Source organism: Myotis yumanensis, unplaced genomic scaffold (assembly GCF_028538775.1).
Source record: "Myotis yumanensis isolate MYYU_CA2020_CCGP unplaced genomic scaffold, mMyoYum1.0.hap1 SCAF_6, whole genome shotgun sequence".
NCBI lineage: Eukaryota > Metazoa > Chordata > Mammalia > Chiroptera > Vespertilionidae > Myotis > Myotis yumanensis.
Window position 1 is genome coordinate 14876535 of NW_027223757.1, and position 24707 is coordinate 14901241.

The 24707-nt window shown below is 36.3% G+C and overlaps 1 protein-coding gene across 25 annotated transcripts in view; it reads right to left on the minus strand.

Annotated features, from left to right (window-relative positions):
* The window catches only part of TRDN (triadin), a 280670-nt gene that overhangs the window by 31316 nt on the left and 224647 nt on the right, over positions 1–24707 (minus strand). For all 25 annotated transcript variants that reach the window (XR_011471806.1, XM_070417613.1, XM_070417602.1 and 22 more), the window contains one exon: positions 17117–17155. Coding sequence is in view for 24 of the 25 variants with exons in the window: in XM_070417613.1 (XP_070273714.1) it covers positions 17117–17155 (39 nt within the window). In the remaining variant the exon portion in view is untranslated. The remainder of the gene's footprint in view (positions 1–17116; positions 17156–24707) is intronic.

Genomic DNA, 24707 nt, shown 5'->3' on the forward strand with positions numbered 1-24707 from the left:
TAGTTGTTATTCAAGACCCCAGCTACTCTTCTTTATTGAAATTTTATAGGCTATGTAATTTAATGTTCATGCCAACTTACTATTTAAAAAAATCATTTTAAATAATAAAACTCTTAACTTAATTTCATTTTACCCCTAAAATATAATTTGTTCACAAACTCTTATGTGCAATGTTAAATTTTAATTTTATATTAAGGTAAGACAATTTTTGAGACATTATTTTTTTAAATATATTTTATTGATTTTTTACAGAGAGGAAGGGAGAGGGATAGAGAGTTAGAAACATCAATGAGAGAGAAACATTGATCAGCTGCCTCCTGCACACCTCCTACTGGGGATGTGCCTGCAACCAAGGTACATGCCCCTGGCCGGAATCGAACCTGGGACCCTTCAGTCCGCAGGCTGACGCTCTATCCACTGAGCCAAACCAGTTAGGGCTTGAGACATTATTTTTAACCCTTAATTATTCAAGATGTAAAAAAACTAAGACAATTTTTAAAAAATTTTATTAACATTATCTATATGTTATCTATCCCAGTATAATACATTAAAAAAATAATTGCTACTGAATTTGGAATTCTTAGGACTAGAAATATCATTTGCTCTTATGGCATGAGGAACCCTAGTGCAGGGGTTGGTAAATTTACTGTGAAAAGTCAGAAAGTATATATTTTTGGATTTGGGGCCTTATAATCTCAGTTGCAACTATTCAACTCTGCTGTTGTAGCACGGAAGCAGTCATAGCAATATGTTATGAATAGGAATGGCTGTGTTACAATAAAACTTTATTTACAGAAACTGGTGGCCACTGCATAGGCCATTGTTTGCCAACCTTTGCACTATCCATAGTCAATTTTAATTTCCTTTAAAAAAAAATCTCAACAAAGATTGTGACAGTAAAACACACACACACACACACACACACACACACACACACACACTCCTCCTTTGCTTTTGTATTGTTTTATACTTGTTCTCCCATCACTGCTCAACTCAGCTTCTTAAGATTGCCATCTTTACTTGCTTTTTGTTCATCTTTTGACCCCCATTTCATTATCAATTCACTATACTCTAGCTTTTATTCCCACCATTCTATTTATCAGGTCTCTCTGATCACCAATTCTCTCCGACTACCAACACCATATGTAAGCAGAGGGATTAAGATGTTCAAGATATTCAATTGTCAGTTATAAAAACAGCCATGGTCAATAATAGTCAATAATATTGTAATAACCATGTATGGTGCCAAGTGGGTACTGCACTTATTGGGGTGATCACTTTATAATATATATATATATTATATAATGGGCTGATCACTTTATAATATATATATATATATAATATAATATAATGATCACATCACATATATGTGTATGTGATGAAAGAAAAGAAATGGAGTAAGTTAGATTAAATGATTTCTAAAATCTCATCCAGGTCTAAAATTATATATTTACTAGAGGCCCAATGCATGAAATTTGTGCAAGGGGCTAGCTAGGCCCTCACAGCTGCAGCAGTTTGCCTCGGCTTCGTCCGGAAGGTCATCTGGAAGGACGTCCAGAAGGTCGTTTGGCTGTCTAGTCTAATTAGCATGTTACCCTTTTATTATTATAGATGTTAAATATTAATTTAAATCTAAATAGTAAATAATTTATTAGGGAGGCGACATTTAAATAGGAATCAACCTGAAATGTTGCAGCATTCTTTTTGGCTTTATTGCTCTTTAGTAATGCTCTTTACCAAACTCTAGATAAATATTCTGCTTTGGGGGCATGTTTAAGTCTAAGGACAGATTAACAAGTCTTGTTTTTATGGCCAGTGAGTATGTCCAAATATAATATATCTATTTAGTACAGAGCAGATGTTGGCTGTGCTGTAGCTATACACCTTAGCCAGAAAAAAACCAACAGGCACTTTACCTATTAAATTGACTTGAAGATTAATGTCTAAACTTTGTACTATGTATACTGAATAAGCAAACCATTTGGAGGAGGCAAAAAATATCATAAGGACTTTTATAGGATGCTTGAATCAGTTCCAAAATCTTATTGCATTTTTCTAGATGCCATCATTATTCAGCTACATATTTTATGTGTTTTTCTAATCTTAATTAAAATTAAAATTGAAGAAATAGAAATATATAGAATACATTATAAAAGTTTAAAAGACATGCTTTTTGATCTGTATATGAATTTATGTAAACAAATGTTTCTTTTTCCTTTTTTTTCTACAGAGGTATTCTTATTTAGGGACAGTCTCATTTATCAAATGTACAGTATAAACTTACTTGTTTCAAACAATAATGTAGTGTTATCTAATGTTCAGAAATATATTTGCAGAGATTTAATAAAAATGATGTGAAGTTTAGCATTATCTATGTAGAGCTGAAAATCAGGGAAAGAAATTACAATTAATGCTTGCAAATTGCCCCTTAGTATTCTGAAAGCCATTTAGTAAGCAAAAAGTGCCTCTGACAATTGGAATTAAATTTCTGGAAACTTTTTTATTTTGTGTTAAGAGAGAAATGCTGTCTAGTAGATAAGAAGTAAAAGCATTGTTCATGTTTGTCTTTCATTTTAAAAGCAATCGTACTCGGCAGAATGATAAGATCGTTTTGGGGATGTTCTTTAAGGTCTATTTGTATTGAGGTCTGTGGCTAATGTGACCTCCTACAAAGATAAGCCCAGTGAAACTTCTATAGAGAAAGGGATTTTTCATCCTCATTGGCTTTGTATTGTGCTAAGTTTTCTAGTCACCAAATATTTTGTTAAATTTCTTGAAGCTGTACTCTAATAAATTACAATGGAATCATTTTAGTTGTTATTCAAGCATCCTTTGACCATTCTGTTCTGACAATCCCTCTGAGACAATTATTTTATCTATTGTCTCAAATGAATGGTGAGGGATCTTTTGGGTCCTTCCCCTTTGATATTCAAATGGATTATAAGTGATGTAGATGAAACTGTTTAACAGTAAATGTTTGTTTTCACCATAATCAGGTATGAGATACTGGAAGATTTTATATATATACTAGAGGCCTGATGCACGAAATTTGTGCAAGGGGCTCGGCCATCACAGCCCCGGCTTCGTCCAGAAGGTTGTCTGGAAGGTCGTTTGGCTGTCTGGTCTAATTAGCATATTACACTTTTATTATTATAGATATAGATTTCAGAGAGGAAGGGGAAGGGAGAGAGGGATAGAAACATCATGATGAGAGGGAATCATTGATTGGCTGCCTCCTGCACACTCCACACTGGGGATCGAGCCTGAAACCCAGGCATGTGGTCTGACCAGGTATCAAACTGTGACCTCCTGGTTCATAGGCTGACACTCAACCACTGAGCAACACCAGCTTGGTGAGACTGGAAGATTTTAATAGTGAACCAACAGAAAAATAGAGGAGGTTAATCTGAACCAATACTTTAAAGCCTTTTTTTATATAGAACTTGATATAGCATTGACATCACACTGTGATTATCCAACTATTCAATTATTTATTTGACAAGCATTTATTCAGCACTTAGTTATGCTAAGCACTTCAGTCCCTCAAGAGTATTTAGCCTATAAGGTTGACCTACTAATTGAAACAATTGCTGTGGACGAGTTTAATTCTGGTAACAGTCATAGAAATGAGATTTGGTTGAAATGCTGTGCTAGGTGCATCTCCTTCAAAGAGCACAGGAAAGGACCTGAGTTCCAGATATCACACATATCCTTTGAAAAGTGGGGGAAGAATGGAATATAAAGAGATATATGGGTTTATTTCACTATTGACTCACATATCTAACTTCCTATAGAATAATAAATATACCACAGGGAATTTAAACTTCATAAATTCCAACTTCAACCCATGACCTACTATTCTCTCCTCCAAACATGTTCCCTGTGATGGCAAATGATATCTCAGTCCACCTACGGTCCCAACAAGGAGGCTGGGCGTCATCCCAGAGTGCTCTCCATGCTCTGCCGTCCCTAGGCAGTTGTTCCAGAGGCCTTCTGATTACAGGTCCCCAATGTGTCTGGGGTACTTCCGCTTTTCCACTTGGACTTCATTCCCTCCTCAGTGTCTAGCTCCATTATAGCCTCAAATACATGATTTTCATTCCCTGTTTCCTTTTTAAGCTGATGTCTTCTCCCCCTTCTTGCACGTTTTCACCATGCCATGCTCATTTGTCAAGACTCAGCTCAGCTATTGTCTCCCTCTGGAAGCCATTCCTGAGCTCCTTCCAAGATGGGTTCGATGTCCCTAATCTGTACTCTGGCATCCCATGTCAGCCCTCATCCCTGCACTTTGTAATTATTTGCAATACTTTGTAATTATTTACTCATTTGTCTTCTCCAAATACATTGTGAAATTCATTAGGCAGGGACTGTGATGATTGTCTTAGCATTTTCAGCACCATGCATTGTCTCAAACATAGTCAACAATAGTTGTCTTTAATGAACAAGTGGAAACTCTACATAAATGGGACATTCCTTTGCGGAGAAATGCAAAAACTACACACACTCCCACGGACAACGCATCAAAGACGCTACACATATACTTGAGAAAGGGTTGCAAAAAAGAGTTATTATTCTGTGGCTCTTTACTGAAATATATCAACATAAATCTTTCTTCCCCGCTCCCCCTACATAGTAGGTTTTTCAAAATTGTGTATGATCACCTTGCTTTGAGATATGTGAAAGTAAAACATGCAAATTTGTGCATGGGATTTCTCATTAATGTAGATTATGGTTATTTCATTGAAGAAAAGGAGAAAATTATACCACTTTTAAGTGTGACTACTGAGTAGTTTTGTCTGGAATATAAAATTTTTTGAAGAGCATTTTTAATGGATTAGCACCACCTGGTACAGCATGTTTTAATTATTAACATTTACTGAACTATATTACCCTAAATACCTCTTCATTACATCCTGACCCTCTAAGGGGTCTTAGAAAAAAAAAATAACATGAGAAATGAGCCCCCACTATGATGTAAGTGAAATGAGACTTAACCCTTTTTTCCAAGGTAAGAGCAGGGAGCAAGAATGGAGAGTTTGTGGGGAGGAGAGCAAAGAAAACTATCTGAACCTTGATGGGCTTGTCTGAGTGGCCAGTATGGCCCCAAAATTATTTCCTATTTTTCTGCATGTTTCTTTTTTATTTTAATATTCTTTTATTGATATCAGAGAGGAAGGGAGAGGGAGAGAGAGATGGAAATATCAATGATGAGAGAGGATCATTGGTCAGCTGCCTCCTAGATGCCCCACACTGGGGATCAAGCCTGCAACTTGGGCATGTCCCCTGACCAGGAGTTGAACCATGACCTCCAGGTTCATAGGTCGATGCTCAACCATTGAGCCATGCCAGCCAGGCTCTTCTGTTTCTTATTGGTCACATCAATCTCAGTACCTGAGTCTGAGAGTATTTTGTTTTAAAACCAGGTATGTGAGATTAGAAGACATGATAGTTAATGCTTTAATATTGTTTTTCTTTTCTACTGCACTCAAACAGTCCCATTTTCCTTTCTAAAGATGTTTTGTGTTGAGAGCTAAATTTGAACAGCATATGAAAGAAAAAGGAAGATTCCTCATGTTTGTCCAAAAGAGGTATTTAAAATATTTTCTCTGGAATATGATTCAATTACTACATATAAATCTTGCCCTAAGCATCGCAAGTATGAAACACTTCATCACAGGCTTGCAAAATATTTCCATACATAAATATCATTGAGTTGATCCACTAAATTGAAAAAACACACACCCCACAAACTGAAGCTAAGAGCATTGTTTTAAAAACTGGATGATATATTGAGTGTTATAACTAATACAAAGCATAGTTAGTCACCCAGCTGAAGTGGCTCAGTGGTTGAGCATCAACCTATGAACCAGGAGGTCAGGGTTCAATTCCAGGTCAGGGCACATGCCCAGGTTGTAGGCTCAATCCCCAGTGGGGAGGGGGCAGGGCGGGGTGCAGGAGGCAGCTGATGGATGATTTTTTTCTCATCATTGATGTTTCTATCTCTCTCCCTCTCCCTTCCTCTCTGAAAACAATAGAAAATATTTTTTAAAAAGCATATCTAATCTAATAAAATAGAAACATTGCAAATTGACCCCACCTCCGCTACTCCCCAAGCCACGCCCAACAGCCAATCAGAGCGACTATATGCAAATTAACCCAACCAAGATGGTGGCCGGCAGCCATGGAGCTGGAGCAAGCAGGAGGCTTGGTTGCCCCAGAGATGGAGGAAGCCAAGCTTCCTGCCTGTCCTGGCTGGCTGTGGCCTCCGTTCAAGGAAACAAAGTTTCAATTATAGAAGATAAATAAATTCCAGATACCTGCTTCCAGCCAGCCTCCACTGGGAGCTTGGGTGGCTGGGGGGTTGGCCAGCCTGCAAACAGCCATCAGCCCCTCACCCAGACTGGCCAGGCACCCCAGCAGGGACCTCCACCCTAAAGGAGCTGTGGCCAGCCTGCAAACAGCCATCAGCCCCTCACCCAGGCTGGCCAGGCACCCCAGCGGGACTCCTGCCCTGACCTGGGACACCCTTCAGGGCAAACCAGCCCACCCTCACCCATGCACCAGGCCTCTATCCTATATAATAAAAGGGTAATATGCAAAATGACCCTAACAGCAGAACAACTGGGAATGACTGGTCACTATGACACACACTGACCAACAGAGGGCAGACGCTCAATGCAGGAGCTGCCCCCTGGTGGTCAGTATGCTCCCACAGGGGGAGCTCTGCTCAGCCACAAGCCAGGCTAATGGCTGCCAGCACAGCGGTGGTGGTGGGAGCCTCTTCCGCCTCCTCAGCAGCGCTAAGGATGTCTGACTGCAGCTTAGGCCTGCTCCCTGCTGGCAAGTGGACATCCCCCGAGGGCTCCCGGGCTGCCAGAGGGAGGTCTGACTGCCAGTTTAGGCCTGATCCCCCGGGGAGCAAGCCTAAGCCAGCAGGTGGTCATCCCCCAAGGGGTCCCAGACTGTGAGAGGGCACAGGCCGGGCTGAGGGATCCCCCCGAGTGCACAAATTTTTGTGCACTGTGCCTCTAGTTTAGTCATAGAGAAAGAAATAATGGAGATTGAACATAAGTTAAAATAATTAATGAAACTAGTGCATTTTAGAATGGCAAAGAAGATCTAAAGTAAGAAAGATGTTAACATGGGGAAAACTGGACTTTTGTAAGTTTTGTGATATTCTATCAGATTAACTCACAAAGTAGCCTAGAAACAGAAACCTCTGGGTTGACTTCATCACCTCCAGTGGCTACAAAGCATCCTCCCTTTTCTCTGACTGATGAGAACTTCCCTAGGACCCCAGAGCGTGTGTCTCTCCTTTCAACCAGCTTAGAAAATCTGTACCTGTTATTGATTGATTCCGCAGCTACTAATGGGACTGCAGTCGATTGATTGATTGAATTGGCTAAGAAATATTTCATCTCCCAAATCTCTAGAAGATACATTTTTTTTCACAAAACTTTCAAGGCTACAGTACTGAAGTCACCATTAGAAATAAAAAAGGGGGTTTTAGTTCAGAAGTGTTTAACATTCAGAGATTAAGCATAAAAAGGGTGTTTTTTTCCTCATAAAATAGAAATTACTTTTATTTCCAAAAGCCAAGTGGCCAATGGGGGTCTCTTTCAGATTTTAAAATTCTGTACCACATTTTAATTCTGGAAAGTTATCTCCTGTACTTATTAGTATACATTATATCTAACATATTAAATATTAATTTTGTGCCCCAAACCATAATAAGCATTTTAAATTAAATATTTTAACACTCCTAGTTATCCTCATGAGACCAATTTCCCCATTTAACAGATCAGAAAATAGGCTTCCATGTCCATTTGACTATTTAACTAAATTCTTAATTTGTTTATTCAGAAACATTGACTGAGCTCTTACTATGCACCAGGAACTGTTTCAGGCACAGAAAATACATGAAATAAACCAACAAAACTGGGCCAGTGTGGCTCAGTGGTTGAGCGTCAACCTATAAACATGGAGGTCACGGTTCGATTCCTGGTCAGGGCACATGCCCAGGTTGTGGGCTTGATCCCCAGTCTGGGGCATGCAGGAGGCAGCCAATTAGTGATTCTCTCTCATCATTGATGTTTCTATTTCTCAGGCCCTCTCCCTTCCTCTCTGAAATAAATAAAATTATATTTTACAAAAAGAAATAAACCAATAAAGATCCCTGCCCTAAGGAACATAAAGTTACAACCTTTGCTGTGTTATTCATATCAACTAGATTTATTATCTAAGGATCACATTAGGTTCCCAACTGCAAATAGGTGTAACATATTTTTCTGTTCTCTGCAAGCACCCCATCTCTATTTTTATTATTCTGAGAATAGAATGGCAATAGCATATTTGAGGTTCTATATTCTGTAGTAAACTATATCCAGAATATGTTGCAAGAGAAAGGTACACTTTATTTAAGGTTACTTTGAAGTCAGAGAGGAAAATTTGTGACATTGTTAAATTTTCACTCACTGACTTAGGAATCGGATAGAGTATGTGAGTGATGTCATTGTTATGTTGGAAGAAGTCAGGTCATCCTATCTATGAACTTTGTAATGTGGGGATCCATTTGATCTTTATTTTAACTTCCTTGCCTGTAACATGGGTAAAATATTGGAACCTAAATACAAGATCATTATGAGCATATAAATTATGTATATATGTGAGTAAATCCTCTTGGTTCACAGATAATTTGCTCCACCAATGTTATTTTTTATTTTCCAGGATTTGGATTAATAGGTATTCGACAAATGTCCTTGAACTAACATAGTGAAGATCATTGTTATTTTCTCAATTTATTTTAAGTTTCTTTGTGGAAATTGTGTTTCCACAAAGAAATGGTGATTGACCTGTGCCTCATAGGTATGCATGGCTGTTTGTAGGGATACTTATGAAGTCTTTACCGCCATTGCCACTTGCTAGCAATTAATCAATTTTCCATGTCAGCGTAATTTTAATACTTTCTTTAATCCTGAAAAAGAATGAACACCTTCTCCCCTAAGAATACATAGTAGAATTTTCTAGGGATCTTTTTGTTGTTTCTGGGGGAGGGGGGGGGAATAAAATGAAATTTTGAGATAGCAATGCCTGCGTCTAAATTTATTTTATATGTTAGCATAACTTCATTGTTCTAATTGCAACACAATTGAACATTGTTTCCTGTCATTCTCATTTAGATTTTTTAAATATATGTCACTAGCTTTTTAAAAACTCTATTATCTTTGCTCTACTGCTTCCCAAGATCTTATAAGTAAATGTAAGACAATTTCTCTGTGTGTTCAGCTGAACACTGCTATTATATTACAAAAAAAGAATATATCATGGTTGAATAACTTTAAGAAATATTGAGTAAAAAAATGTTTAACTGTTTTTTTTTACTATCAAACTTCCAAATGTGTGCATATATGTGATGAACTCCAAAAGCTTTTCCCAAACTTATGTAACCTTCAAATCTTTCATGTAGCAATTATATAACTAGTCTTCTATGCAAAACACTTTGCAAAATACAAGTGTAAGAAATACACTTATACATAGGACATTTCTCCCTTTTACAGTAAGAAATAAAAGCTATATTAATAATACTGCTATTGATTTATATTCATAGTTGAACTATATAAGATTATATGGTTTTTAAAGGAAGAATTTAGTTAAAGATTAAGTGGTATTATATGAACCGCTGGAGAAATATTACTCAAGTCAACTAAAGTTACAAACAAGGAGATCTTTTTTAGAAAGGAAATGGTTTGCTCTCAGTGGTAATTAAACAAACTGAAATAATTTAGGCGTTATAATCATAAATCTCTTATCTCTCATGTCTTTAAAATTGAATTAGTGTATGCCTAATTTTTTAGCACTTTCCCATGTTTTGTTGCCTCTTAGAGATACTGTAACACTGTAAACTTGTAAAGACAATTGCTGTGATGTCTCCATTTGACAGACTAGAAATCATTTTGAAGCATAGTAACCTCCATCTTGTATAAAAACTGCTGTTTGAAATTCTCTGCTATTGTTAGATAGTCCCTTGTTCTGTAAACTCTGTCATTTTTAGATAGTCTCTTATTCTGTAGAATAACTGTTTTAGTTTGAATAATAGAAAAAGATAAAAACTTAACTGTTTGACCTTGCAAGCTAGCCATCTAACATAATGGACTAATACTGATAATAATTCCCATATTCTTATGCCAAATGTTTGTTCTTTATGTATCTAAGATTACAAACTGTCTGTAACAATAACTCTCACAGAGCCCTTTGTAAAATCTGCAGACAAAGACGCTCAAAAGGTATAAATATGAAAAACTTCCTGTATGTGTTCGCTCAGAGATTTGGAATAGACACCTCTCTCTGGGCCGAGAGCAATAAACGACTCCTAATTAATTGGCTCATTAAGGCATCTTTATCTCACTCGCTGATTTACGACACAACAATTTGACCTACAGTTTCATGAGGAGGCCAAGAACTGAGGAATGACACATTTCCCTCTCTTTTTACTCTGCCAAGCTGTTTTCCTAACTCAATGCATTTTCTTTTCCCTTTCAGACAAGATTTAAAATAGTCTCCAGTGTATATGAAGTATATAAGGTTTATTTTCTGGCCCCAATTCCTGAGCTGCAATCAAATACCTCAAACTATAGTAAACATAAAAGCAAATGGGTCTTCCAACCATTAGGCTTCATTAAACTGCTCATAAGATCATCAATGACTCCATATTATACATCCCAATGAATACTTTTCAGTCTTAATCTTACTGTAAATTTATGCTAAATTTGACACTTTAAACAGCTTCCTCCTCCTTGATATTCTTTTCTCCCTAGTTTCTCTAACTTCTAAAAGAACCCCACGCCCCTTTTTTAGTTTCTGTTTTTGTTTGTTCTTTTTCTGCTTGCTTTTCAATTCCTTCAGGGTCTTCTTCTCCTCTATCCACTCCTTCAGCATTAGTGTTCTTGGTTTGCTTCCTCAGGTCTTGGCTTTCTCCTTCGTCACACTCCCCTTGGCAGATGTCAATAGCTCTCATGTTTAAGCCAGCACACCTTCGCTGGGAACTTCCAAATCTGCTATTATGTTTTCTCTCCGGGTGCCTGATAAACATACCTAAATGCATAACCTACAGGTACTTCTAATCCCGAATATCTTTCCCCCATCCCACCCTAACTAGATTATAAACTCTAAGAGGGCTGGAACTTTACTGTTCACCAATGTGTTTTGTACTCAGCATATAACTGCTCAACAAAAATATGTATACAATATATAAAAATTTACATAATAGATATACGTTTCTTTTTCTAAATGCCACCTTTTTTGAAATTCAAATCCTAATATATGACACTACTATCCACATACTTACTATTCCAAGAAAGAAACCTGAGAGTTATCTGAATTTTTATCATCCTCCCCCAAAATTATGGCAATTTTGCTCCTTAAATACTTCTTTAACAGCTCTCTTTCTTTTCTTCCTAATAATGTTCTATAAAGAGCTTCTCTTAACTAGAGTTTCAGTGCAATAGTCTCATCCTTCAGAAAACTGATTTCCTGAAGCTATTAGCATCCTTTCCATTTTCAATCTCGGCGATTAGCCAAAATGAACAATGTATAATTCTAATGGAAGCTGTTATTTCATTTTGCTTAACAACTTTCAATTGTTTCCAATTTCCTTTAGGAAAAGGACACAACCCTTACTCAGGAAGCCATGGGTTTCTGTTGCTGTTGCCCTCCAGCCTCACCTACTCCAATCCTCCGCTCACGCTCACACCTTATGCTGCAGTGACGGTGAAATCCTTGTCGCTCCCCGTGCTCCTCCTGGTTTCCCCCTCCAGCTGGGACTTGTTCTTTTTCTCTCTCTCCAGACGCCCCACCTGGGCTTTCTTCATCTGGCTAATCTTTACCCATTCTCTAAGACTACTCCTGTAACTTTTCCCTTGGCATTTTTCTCTCTGAACCAAAAAGCCTGTAGAAATATAACTTTCCTCTGTATTTGCAAACCACATTCTGTACAACTTTTCTTTTTTGTTGACTAATTCCTTAGCTATTTACTTAATAATATCCACCTTGATACAATATACAATATATTTCTTGAGAGTTTAAGTTCATTATCCTTATACCCCTAAAATCCAATAGAAAGCAATCATTCAAAAACATGTGTCCACTTAACCAAGTTTGTGGTAAGAGAGTAGCTTGATATTTTTCTTTCCTGAAGATAAGGGCTATAGTAGATGTCTGTGAGTTCTATAGTGGTAGTTGTCAGATTTTAGTGAGCATATTAATAACTTGTGATGTTGCCCAGCCGGTGTGGCTCAGGGGTTGAGAGTTCCTATGAACCAGGAGGTCATAGTTCGATTCCCTGTGAGGGCACATATCTGAGTTGTGCTCGATCACCAGTAGGGGGCGTGCAGGAGATACAATATAGGAGTTTAGACACAAATACGGACACCATGTGATACGCTAGAGGAAAAGATCTGCAAAGAGACCACGGCAGGAGAACTCATCGTGTGTGTTTATCACTAAAGAAGAGTAGTTGAAAAAGTAAGTTGCCAAGATTGGAGGCAAGGTAAATAGCTAAGATGTTTTTGTTGTGTACCTAGAGTAAAAGGAAAATACTATTAGAAAGACACTGAATAGACAAAAAATGCATAGAACTGATGATCGTATTAAAATGTTTATAAGGGGAAGGAGTAATGGTAGAAGATTAGACAATGGGACCCACGTGAAGAAATATGTTAGGGACAGTGAACCTACCACTGCTCCTTATAGATACACATTTAGAAAAAAATAACATTGCAAGAAGCAAGGTAGTTGATTAGGTCATGAGTTTGTATATTTATTCAGGCAAGAGATAATGAGAACTAGAACTGGGGTCTTACCAGGAGAGAAAATAAAAGGAGAGAACAAATTTGGGAGACACATACTTGGCACCTACTTGGCTCCTGGGTTGTGAAAGAGAAGGAAAAGCTGTGAATGACTCAGAAGTTTAAGTCAATGTAACTGAATGGTGAGTCATGAATTCTATTTTTTGAGATAAGGAACAAAAGAAAAAGACAAGGGAAGAGATGTTGAGTTCAATTTTAAGCAAAGTGAGGTGTTGGCATTTAACCTTGTGAAGATGTTGACTAGGCAGTTAGAAAGGCAGGTAAAGAACTCTGAAGAGTTTATTTATAATTATTATTTTTTTTATAAATAAAAAAACAAATTATTGCTTATTACTTACTGTGCCTATTTTTGTTTTTAATACTGCTTATAATTAAAGTCATTTGCTTCCCAAAAAGAACACTTAGCTATTCTCCAATTACTTAATGAAATGCATATCCTACTTGTCATCATTTTCTTTGGGGGTTGGGGGATATAAAAACACACACAAAGGAATTTAGTGGCTAATATGCTATGTCAAAAATAAATAAGTATTGTAATGTTGCTCCAGTATTTAAAAACATAGTCATCTTTAGTTGTTTTATTTTTAACAGTGTGGATTTACGTGATTTAGTTTTTGCCAAAAAAATAAAAGGATTTTAATTTTGAGAAATACGTGATGGTGAATGTGGTCAAATATGGCCTAAGGGTCAGCATAATATGAGGAAAAAAAAAAAGCATCCCCGGAATCTGGCAACAAACATGCTAGTGGTCACCTTTGCAGAAAAGAATTTAGGGGAAAAGACCACTCAGCAGGAGCCTCCTATTACACCACTCAGCTTTAATTTAATCTACCCTCTCATTATGCCTTTTAAGCTCAGGGGAAATTTTTTCTTCATCATAATTAAGCTAATTCCCTCCATCTCTAATGTGTATCCCAACACTCCTCATATTTGGGGCAGCTCTCTCCTAATTAGTATCTCCCTCTGGATTCCTTGCCCCTCCTCTCCCTGGACAACTCTGCCCCATCACAACCAGGAAAGCAGCAAACATCTCTCATTGGTTCTACTTGCTGGGATATAATATGTTGCCTTCCTTTAACAACAAACTCCTGAAAAAATTAGTGTCTGCTGATTATGAGTAAACTCTCTTGTTAATTTCTATAAACTGGTTTCTACTTCCTCCACTCTACTGAAAATGCTTCCCAGAAGGTCACAGAAAAACAAGTTTTTGTCAAATATAATGGCTTTTTCTCGGTCACCATGTCCCTTGGCCTTTCTGAGACATTGTTACTGCTGACTTTTCCACTTTTTCTCCAAAGTGTTCTGCTTTGGGATGCTGATACACTGTACTTCCTGATCTTCCAGGTGACACACTTTCCTTCTCCTCACCGGTTCTTTAACTTTCCCAAGAAGCTGCCTTTCATTTCCTTCTCTTCCCTTCCATGTTTCTTTTTCTTTAAAAAACAAAACAAAAAAACCTGTTTTTGTTTTGTTCTTGGTTTCTATCCAAAACCTCTAAACTCATAGATACGAAACCTCGTCTGAGTAGTCCAAGGGAGTGTTCTTCATTTTCAAGGTGTCTCTAGAATAGCTCTATGTGGATGCCCCGTTAGCATCCACGCCACCGGTGTTCCCTTTGCAACTTCTACATTTGATCACCCACTCCATTCTCTCATGCTTGAGACCTTGGAGTTGTGTCAATTTAATGCGATCAATGTCTATTCTTTTCCTGTGAAACAGGGTGACAATTACTAGAGCAGTAATAGCACAGTACAGAGAGTATGATGGTGCTTTTAAAACATACATTTATATTCCTGAAAGAAGATATGACAAATTGATAATAGCATTTTCCATGACGTGCTTGTTTTTGTCATTGTTAAACAATCAATTCCTAATAATCCCACATTGAATATTAGTTATGACTATGAATAATCTTGAAAGTAAACAGAACTCATTTCCTCATTGTTTCCGCGTTTACTGAATTGAACCAAATGTCAGGTATCAACTCTATTACTTGTAACCACCCCACCTGATGAATATGATGATCTTCATTCAATAAATAAGAAACCTGAAGTTCAGAAATGTTAGTAATTTAAGGAAAGTCACATTCCTACATTTAGCAAGGGGAGTCAAATGAATGTCTTTCTAGTCTAAAGCTAGCACTGCTTCCATCACTCTTTATAATGATCTCCCTGACTGAGCTGCTCTTACATATTCCTTAAATCCTTCATCTCCTTGAGGTTTTCACTGATTGCCACAGACTATAGGAATGGCTCCTCTCTAGAATTCTAATATAATCAATTATCTTGCAGACGTCTTTTGGTAGTTCACGTCTATGACCTTGATTATACTCTCTTGCATGGAAACAATCCCTTATAACTTGTTTGTAAATTTTGTGACACTAAGCACAATCCTAGACATATATAGCAGGGATATTAGCATAATATACGTTTTCAATAAATTGTTGATTGATTATATCTTGTAACAAAATATTTTATTAATGCTGACTTTTCTCTGAGGAAGTTAAAGATAATTACAATCTCAAAATATACATAAATATTTAATGTAAACTAACAATAGGAAATTTACAGCACATGTATCACTTTTTCCATTGTCTACCAGCGGTAAAATAAAGCGTACACAATGATATGCTTGCTGTAAGGAGCAACATGACGCACCTTTTATCTGATCAGCAAACTTTTACTGAGCCCAGTAAGAGTGCCAAGGATGGAGCAAGTTTTTCTGTAGTTTTCCCATTTCTGCAGATATATCTAAAGCTCAATTATAACTTTTGATGCAAAGCCTCAATATGTCATTTTATCTCTATCGTGCATTATTTTACAGTTTAAAATTGCTGATTTTCCCATTTATTTTTCGTAAAATGCGTGCTTTTAGATGCTGTAAAGTCATTTAAAATAATTGTTTATTTACTAAAAATAAGAAAACACAAACAATTTCCTTTGGTATGTTGGCAGTACCTTGAAGAGAAGTGATGGTAATAATCCGGGTTAATATTTAACATATACATGGAAAGGTGAAATAAGAATCACTTAAATATAGGTTGAAATTTGTGGAAATGAGTATATGCAAATATTTTAAGACCAATATTAAGAATGTCTACATGTATGTAATATCAATTTTACTGTATAGGAAGATAGAGATATAACTTTCTCTTACATATATAGATATAGACACATAAGTATCTTTATCCTATATAATAAAAGGCCAACGACAATAACGGTGTAATGACCGGAACGACTGATCGACCTGTCACTATGAGGTGCATTGACCACCTCTCGGTCCCTCCCCCCAGTCCACAGGCTCCAATCGCTGGATGGCCAACCAGGAATCATAGGGGAATCAGGGTGGGTGGTGGCGGGGCAGAACTGGGAACTGGCGAGCGGGTGGAAGGCAGACCTCTTGGTCCCTCCACCAGGCCCGCAGGCTCTGATCATGGCAAACGGAAAACCAGGGGAACCTGGGTGGGTGGCGGCGGGGCAGAACTGGGGACTGGCGAGCGGGTGGAAGATGGCCATGATCGCAGGCTGGGCCTAGGGACCCTACCTGTGCATGATTTCATGTGCTGGGCCTCTAGTAAAGATATAAAATATTTGGAATAGGGTTAACCCTAGAAAGATTTCAATTAATTAAACATTTTCATAATACTTTTAGTCTTCTTTTTCTGCATTTTCTTATTTTTATGATGTTTCTTCTTCTAACTTTTAACATCTGTCTTCAGAGTACCCAGCTAATCTCTTTGACTTCCTCACAAAGCCTGTTTTTAGAAAATCATTAAAAAATTATTCTAATTTTCAAAGGAATGAACAATAGGCAAGTTATTACCTTTCCAAAAAATCTGCGTACTTAATTAATGGAAAAGAAATGGTTGAATCTTTTAGGTTAAACAATGTGAAACTACTGTTTTTGTGGTAAAAATAGTTGAATATAGCGGTTTGATCAATCCTAAGTTTTAAGCATTTGCCATGATCTGGCTAGAGCCTCTGAAATTTACATTATCCCCAGTAGATAAATAAGGAACAGCATATGCTAAAAGTATCAGCACATTGATAAACTTACCCAAAATCAACCAGCAGAAAACATAGCATATATTTTAATTTTAGCCTACATGGTAGCTTATTGCTGATTAAATTTAAAATATATACAAGGGTACACCAGTATTTTTTCAATGTTTTAGGCTTATCAAAGCTTTACCCAGCCCTAATTATAAAACCAGCCTTGTTCCTAACCTTGTAAAGCTTACAAAGTGTCCTTACCTGCTTTTGATGGCTTTTCATCTTTTTTAGTTTCAGGTTCTGGGATGAAATATAACATACATACACACATACAAATAAACAAGGAAAAAAATAAGCATTCTATAAAAATAGTACTAAGTAGTTTAATAAGTAGATTTTATAGATTTTTCTCATCTGTCCTGAATTTCAATTACATAGTTCCATATAATATAGAATGGAACACGAATTATTAGTAAATTATAAAGTAACTTAAGCAAAAGAACATCGATTTTAAAATAGTTTCCCAAAAGTTTCATACTAATCAAGTAATTTGGCATCTTGTCTTTAATAAGAGTCTGTTCCTTATGACTCATAAGTTATCTAAGTATTTCAATTAAGAAAACTAATAAAAACTATGCAGGAAAAAAGTGTAACATTTCTTAATTTAATCAATTTTCTATTTCAACTGCATGCACTCAATTCATGGAGCTCCACCTGGTGGTTTATTTTATAATTTTAAACTGATATAATTGTTTCTATTAGTATTCCTGTTATTATTAATTTTATAAATAAATTAAATTGGCTTACATTGAGTATAATGATATAATATTAATAAAATGAAGTACTTTTTATCGTTCTAAGAATGATTTTTATCTATAAATTCTGCATTTTAACTTAATGTCAGTATAGATTAAGTGCATACTTTTATAATCTATCCAGATAATGCTCATGACACCATCCCAACCAATGTGATAGCTGACTATATTTCCATGTTTTTAAATCCTTCCTCTTATTTCACAACTTGCCTGTGCCTTATAACTCTATTTTGACAAAAAATGTTGTTTTGATTAATGGAAGGGTTCTGGCACATTATAATATTTCTCCCCTTCAAATAGCAGAAAAACTGATCTCATGGTTGGGGTATTTATTGAGTATAACTGTGTATCAGGGATTTGGGTTTTAGCCGAATAGAGTCTCATTTTCTGGAGTTACAAAAATAAAACTCTGTAATTAGTTTAACCGCAAAATTTTATGTAATAGAGAATTTCATAGCCATTCATACCCTACTTCTTATAATACTTCAATGTGCACCCTGCAGAAAGTGGCATTAATGCTATTATTGCACTTCAATACTCCCTGGCATATATACCTCTTTTGTTTTTATTGTATTATTTTATTTATCTTTTAAACTGTATTTTAATTGATTTCAGAGAGGAAGGGAGAGGGAAAGAGAGTAACATCAATGATGAGAGAGAATCATTGATCGGCTGCCCCACACTGGGGATCGACCCCACAACCTGTGCATGTGCCCTGACATTTCATATGCAGAACTGACTTTCCTGAGCTGTTGATTTTTATCTGAAAAGTAAATTGCTGATGAGCCTTGGGAGGGTGCTTCATTAATGTCATCAACACTCTGTTATCAAGTACAACAGGCCGACCCAAACTTCAGCATGCTGTGCTTGAGTCAGAGAGGACTATTTAATATTCTTTCCCTTTTACAACCGTGTTCATGTGTTTTTAAAACTTCATGCATTCTCTATGCTCCCCTTTTTCCTACTTGAGTTTCTAAATCAGTCTCATCTTTATTTATAAATTGAGGGATCCTTTCATGCATACTAAAGGGACAGGGTGATGGTGTTTTTATGTAATTAAGCAACCTCATCCAAATTAAGGAGGTGTGTTGTTTCTTTGTTTGTTTGTTTGTTTGTTTTTGCACTGCAGTTGGAGAAAAACAGACACAAACCAACCCAACAAAATATCCCTCAGTTCAAATTTTATTTCCTTTATTTGTTAGCCAGATGTTTTAATGTGAGGCATTTGAAACTCAAAATTTCAATTTTCCACTTTATGACATAGGAAAAATGATGACTATCTAGTGTATCTGTGGCTAATATTAGATTAAATAATTTCACAAGTAATTTCTGAACATTCATGTACTGATATATAAATAATAGATATCCACTTATTGGATAAAAATCCGGTCTGCCTGGTCTAAGGCAGTGTAGGGGGCCACATGGCGTTCCTCTTTCCCAGCTCTTTTCCCAAGTCCTAGGAGATTTGGGAAAATAGGATTTTGTCTTGTTTACCTTTGGAGTCTTAGTAGCTAAAATATCCACAGAATATCATGCCAACACTTAAACTCATTATTGACACAAAACAATTTAAATTGTGGTTTCAAAATGCCAGGAAAATCAAATTTATAAGCTTCATGTTTAGGTGGTTTAGACAAAAATACCAGGTGAAATCCCTGTTCCATTAAGAGTAAAACCTTACACAGATGGAAAAGTGCATTAGAACTTACCCACCAGACATTCAACATTGCTGTACATCATCTTCAGATTTTTATATTTATTGGTGGGACTGTCAATATAACTTCAGATACAAATATCCAGAGTAGCTAGGTGAATTAACTAGTTTGTAGCTGGTTATTTTAAAGCGGAAACTAGAGTCTCTAGCGTCATAGGAAGGGAGAGGCATAGAGAGTCAGAAACATGGATGAGAGAGAAACATCAATGAGTCGCCTCCTGCACACCCCCTACTGGGTATGTGCCCGCAACCAAGGTACATGCCCTTGACCGGAATCGAACCCGGGACCCTTCAGTCCGCAGGCCGACGCTCTATCCACTGAGCCAAACCAGTCAGGGCCTTCTTCCTCTTCTTAAAGAATACCCTTCAGCATTTCATATAATCATGTGGCCAGCGGGCCATAGTTTGAGGACCCCTGATCTAGCTTTATAACCTGAACGTATCAATCTTTTTTTCTTTTAATATTTTAATTGATTTTCAGAGAAAGAGGAAGGGAGAGGCTGCCTCCTGCATAGGGATTGAACCTGCAACCTCTGGGTGCACAGGACAACACCTGACCTACTGAGCCACACCAGCCAAGGCAGGCTCTTTCACTGGCCAGGAAAAAACCCAGAGTGCAATTAACAATGGAAGCAATCATCACACACAGTCCCCTCACTGAGCTAGCTCTGAGCTCAGTGCTTTTTCCATAACACATATGCTCATGAGCAAACACTTTCCACATGTGTGTTCTGTGTCTGCGTCTGTCTCTTTCTCTTCACCTCTGATTCCCATTAGATCAACAAGGAAAAATAATTATGCTCTATAAGCTTCTATAGCTGTAGTTCTAAAATGCCTTTGGTTTGTAATGCAAGAGCTTCATTTGTGACTGGGTGCTTTATGCCTAAGTCCTGATTCTGCTTGGCAAGATTCCCGTAGGAGTTTGAGGCTCCCAAAGAAAGTCTGCTGAGTGGACAATAAAAACACCAAATGAGCCAGAGGGCATTCTCTGCAGCACAGAATAAATGCATACATACATTTTCCCTGCCCCGTTCTGCCATCATTTTATTTTCGTGATCCTTTGTCTTTTGCATATGCTAAACACAAGGCACCATGGATCTGATAGTGTCACTCGCCTCTATCTACTCTTTCTTTTATCAATCGCTATGTGTGTCTCATTATTCTCCCCTTCCCTGAAGCACCCAACGCGAAGAGCACCCATTGAAATAAGTAAGAAATAATTGGAGGAGGCTGAACATATTCTAGGTCGCACAAAGAATTGTCAGTTAGAACAAGGTCCTGTGATGTTGTTTGAAGACGGTAAGATAGCTGGTTGGACATATTTCAGGTAATGAGCCAGTTGCCTTTAAACCATTCAATGGGTTCAGAAAGCTGTGCAAAAATCATTTGCCAAGGTTAGTAAGCACACTTTCTTTGTTTTTTTCCCTTATCAAGGGAGAGGCACTCTTTAACCAGATTCTTACTCCTTTCCCTGCATTCATTCATTTTCTTTAACTTGAAGTGAAAATAATCAATTAAATTAATAAAGGATCATAGGTTTAAGTAAAGATAATCCTATATCTGGTTCAAAGATGTAAAAATAATAGATGACTTTATATGACAAATAATACATTTACATTTTTTAAATGAATAGGAACAATAGAAAGGCTTTTTTTTTTTTAAACAACATTTTTAAAAAATTCCCTGCAAGAAGGGAAACATATGAGAATAGCTACACAAAGTAGCTTGGAATGACAAGAAAAGTGAACATCCAGGGAGCCAGTGACTCATTTTCTCACTCTACTCTGTCTTTTTTATTTTTTATATTTTATTGATTTTTTACAGAGAGGAAGGGAGAGAGATATAGACAGTTAGAAACATCGATGAGAGAGAAACATCGATCAGCTGCCTCTTGCACATCTCCTACTGGGGATGTGCCCGCAACCCAGGTACATGCCCTTGACCGGAATCGAACCTGAGACCTTTCAGTCCACAGGCTGACGCTCTATCCACTGAGCCAAACCGGTTTCGGCTACTCTGTCTTTTTTAAATGAGAGCTTAAAAGGAAGGAAGATTGGGGCTTTGTATTTATCACTGTCCGTATATTTCAAATACATATAGTTGTGCATATATTATCATTGTACATTTTTTTTGAGAAAGGAAATAAAAATCCTCAATGCTTGGGTACATTAATTTTGTAAAGCTAGTAATTATAGAGAAAATTCTGGCAAGCTTAACTACTTTTCTTACCAACACACAACCCCTTTTTAATACTGTCAACTTTGCCTTTTGGCATGATGGACACAAAAAAAAGATTTAGGCTGTAAGTTGCTGCTTAGAATGAAAGTGCTGCTGTTACTGATATAATTTTCACTTAAACAATTCTTTCAGGAAATAAGTAACCATGGATTTGTAAAGGCACGTAAAAACATTGTATGCTTTTGAATACTAATCTTTTTCATCGACAAATTATCTGTAACTTTCCTTCATTCCTACCCAATATAATAAAATTATTATGAAAAAAAATCCTTTGATGTTAGGGTAAGTTTTGCTAATATATTCCAGTCCTAAAGAAAAAAGGAAAATAAGATTATTTTTTGGTACTTTTAAATTTGATACTAAGTATCTAATCAAGCATAGAAACCTTGGATAATCATTTCATCTTTGTGCATCAATTTTTTCATTGTTAACATGATAGTCACAATATTTTCTCCTTAAAATACCTCAAAGCAGAAATAAATCATGTCAAATAACTAGAAACAGGGCACACACAAAAAACTCCAGAAAAATTATACAAATTTAAAAAGAAACTAATGTTGATTCTTAAATCAAGTATTCTAGATAAAGTATTAGATTTTAAAAACAATGTTGTGGCAAATCTGAATATTTCTTAGAGGATGACAATGTCATAAGCAAAGATGATATATGTGATTTTCAATGTTATTAGGAAAATGTAAAATATTCAGAATGGTGAATAAATATATACAAATTAATTGGATTTGATTATGTGAATTCTCAGTTATAAAAGATAAAATAAATCTCTGTAATATTAGTTTAGAAAATTAGAACACTACATAACATTAAAACTGAAATGTTTTAGAAACCAAAACCTTGATGGTGTTCACGTCAACCATTGGACACCAGAATATTTGCAATCACTAGTTACAGCAGTGTAGGGACATTGGTTAAGTTCAGACATCAATTTTTCTCATACGATTTAGAATTTGGGGTTATATTTTAATCTGTGGGTTGTATTACCATGGCTGTTGCTTTTTCTTTTCGTTCTTTCTTTTCTTTGAATTATGATTGTGTTGTTCCTTTACCTGACCCCCTTCTCCCTCTCGACCTCTAGTCCAGTTTTCACTTTGGTCACTCAAGATATCTCCTCAGTGTAAGGGGGGCTCTTCCTGAACAAGTCACCCACCCAGCAGGGACTTCTCTCAGGTCCCCGATGAGCAGTTGAGCCTATTTGCTCCAATTCTCCATGTGTATGCAGTTTCCCAGTTCACTGTAGCCCAGGGAATTGCCGGCAGTTACTCTTTTTTAGTGTCTTTTCTTGAATGGGAGCTCCACTTCAGTGTGTGATTAATTGCATTGAGACTTGCTTAAAATCTCTGCTTATTGGAATGTGCATTATTGTCTTAACTAAACTCCTCATAAGCTCTGCTGCTTAAACACTTAAAGCCCAGCATCCATGCAGCTTCATTCCGGCTAATTGCTCTGTTTTTCATACACACACACACACATATGTGTGTTCCCTTTGTTTGCACGACCTATGTCTTTTTAACGTATCCATCTATATTTTTTCTTTCATTCTAAGGATTTGGAGAAAAGATGAGGCATCAAAGCATGAATATATAGTTTTATTTTTTCCTGCAAAATGAGACTGTGGAAAGCCATTTCTTTCCCTACCACATCATTACTGAATGAGATTTTTTTGGTCATGGGACCTGACTAAAATTTTTTATTTTAACTCAATATGAGATTTTAGTGTATAACCAGATTTAAGAACATAAATTGGAATATGTGTCTACTTTTATTCAATGCACTATATATATTTGAACCCACAATTTCATACAAAATGGATAAATTTAAGGGTTTTTTTAATTGAAAAGACTGACTAATTAACCAGATCATTTTTTAATGTGATGAAAAAATACGAGATCCACTCTCATAAAAATGTTTAGATGTATATTATTTGTATCTGTAAGCACAATCATGTACAACAAATCTCTATAACTTCATCTTGAATAATAGAACCTTTCTATCAATTGAACAGCTCGATTTACCCCTCTCCTGGCACTTGGCAAGCACCACTACTTTCTTTTTTAATTTATCTTTGCTCAACTGGTGAGGCCCTGTGGTTGAACATTGACCTATAAACCAGAAGGTCACAGTTTGATTCCCAGTCAGGATATATGCCTGATTTTTGTATGTTGATTTTTTATCAAAGAGCTTTACTGAATTCATTTATTAATTCTAACAAGTTTTTTTGTGTGGAGTCATTAAGGGTATTTTACATGTGAGGTAATGTCATTTACAAACAGGGATAATTTTACTTCCTGCTTTTTATTTGGATGTCTTTTATACCTTTTTATTTCCTAATATGATCTGTTTGCATTGTGACTGTTCTAATGTATATTATGACATTGACCCCCTTAAAGTAAAGGAAGCCTAATGTGACGGTATCTCTGACAGGTGAAAGTGAAAGTCATATTATGATCACACTTTTTTGTCAGAATAACCAAGTACTATAATTCCTATTTAGTATCACAGACCTGACTTTGGCTTGCTTGTTTGGGGGAAAAATGATGAGATTCAATTAATAAAATTTTAAGGCACATTACTAAAAGAGATCACTGTCACTTTAAATTGTAAAAACAAAAAGACTAATTAAATATTTTTATTCAATCATTTGAAGCCTCAATTTCTAAGAAAATAATACGACAACATTAAAAATAATAGTTCTGGTTATTGCAATTAATTGAAATTTTATACAAACCCTTGTCCACATATAATTTTCATTAAAAATTAGGGAGATAATGGTACAATAATGTAAAAATTATGTAATAGTGAAATAAAACATAACTGTTAAAAATATATCTTTCAAAGTGCTCCCTTCCCCACCACCATTATCTGTGACCATGAACTGACTGATACTAGACTTACCATCTCTTGTGCAATAACAGAAAGATAAAAGAAGAGAGAGGGAAATCTTAGTTTGATATTTTCATGATCAAAGATTAAAATGAACACCAAGTGTTTTTAATGAAAACTTGAATTGTTTTTCATTTATATATGTAGCTCATATGCATTTCTTCTGGGGAATTTTTTTTTAACTAAA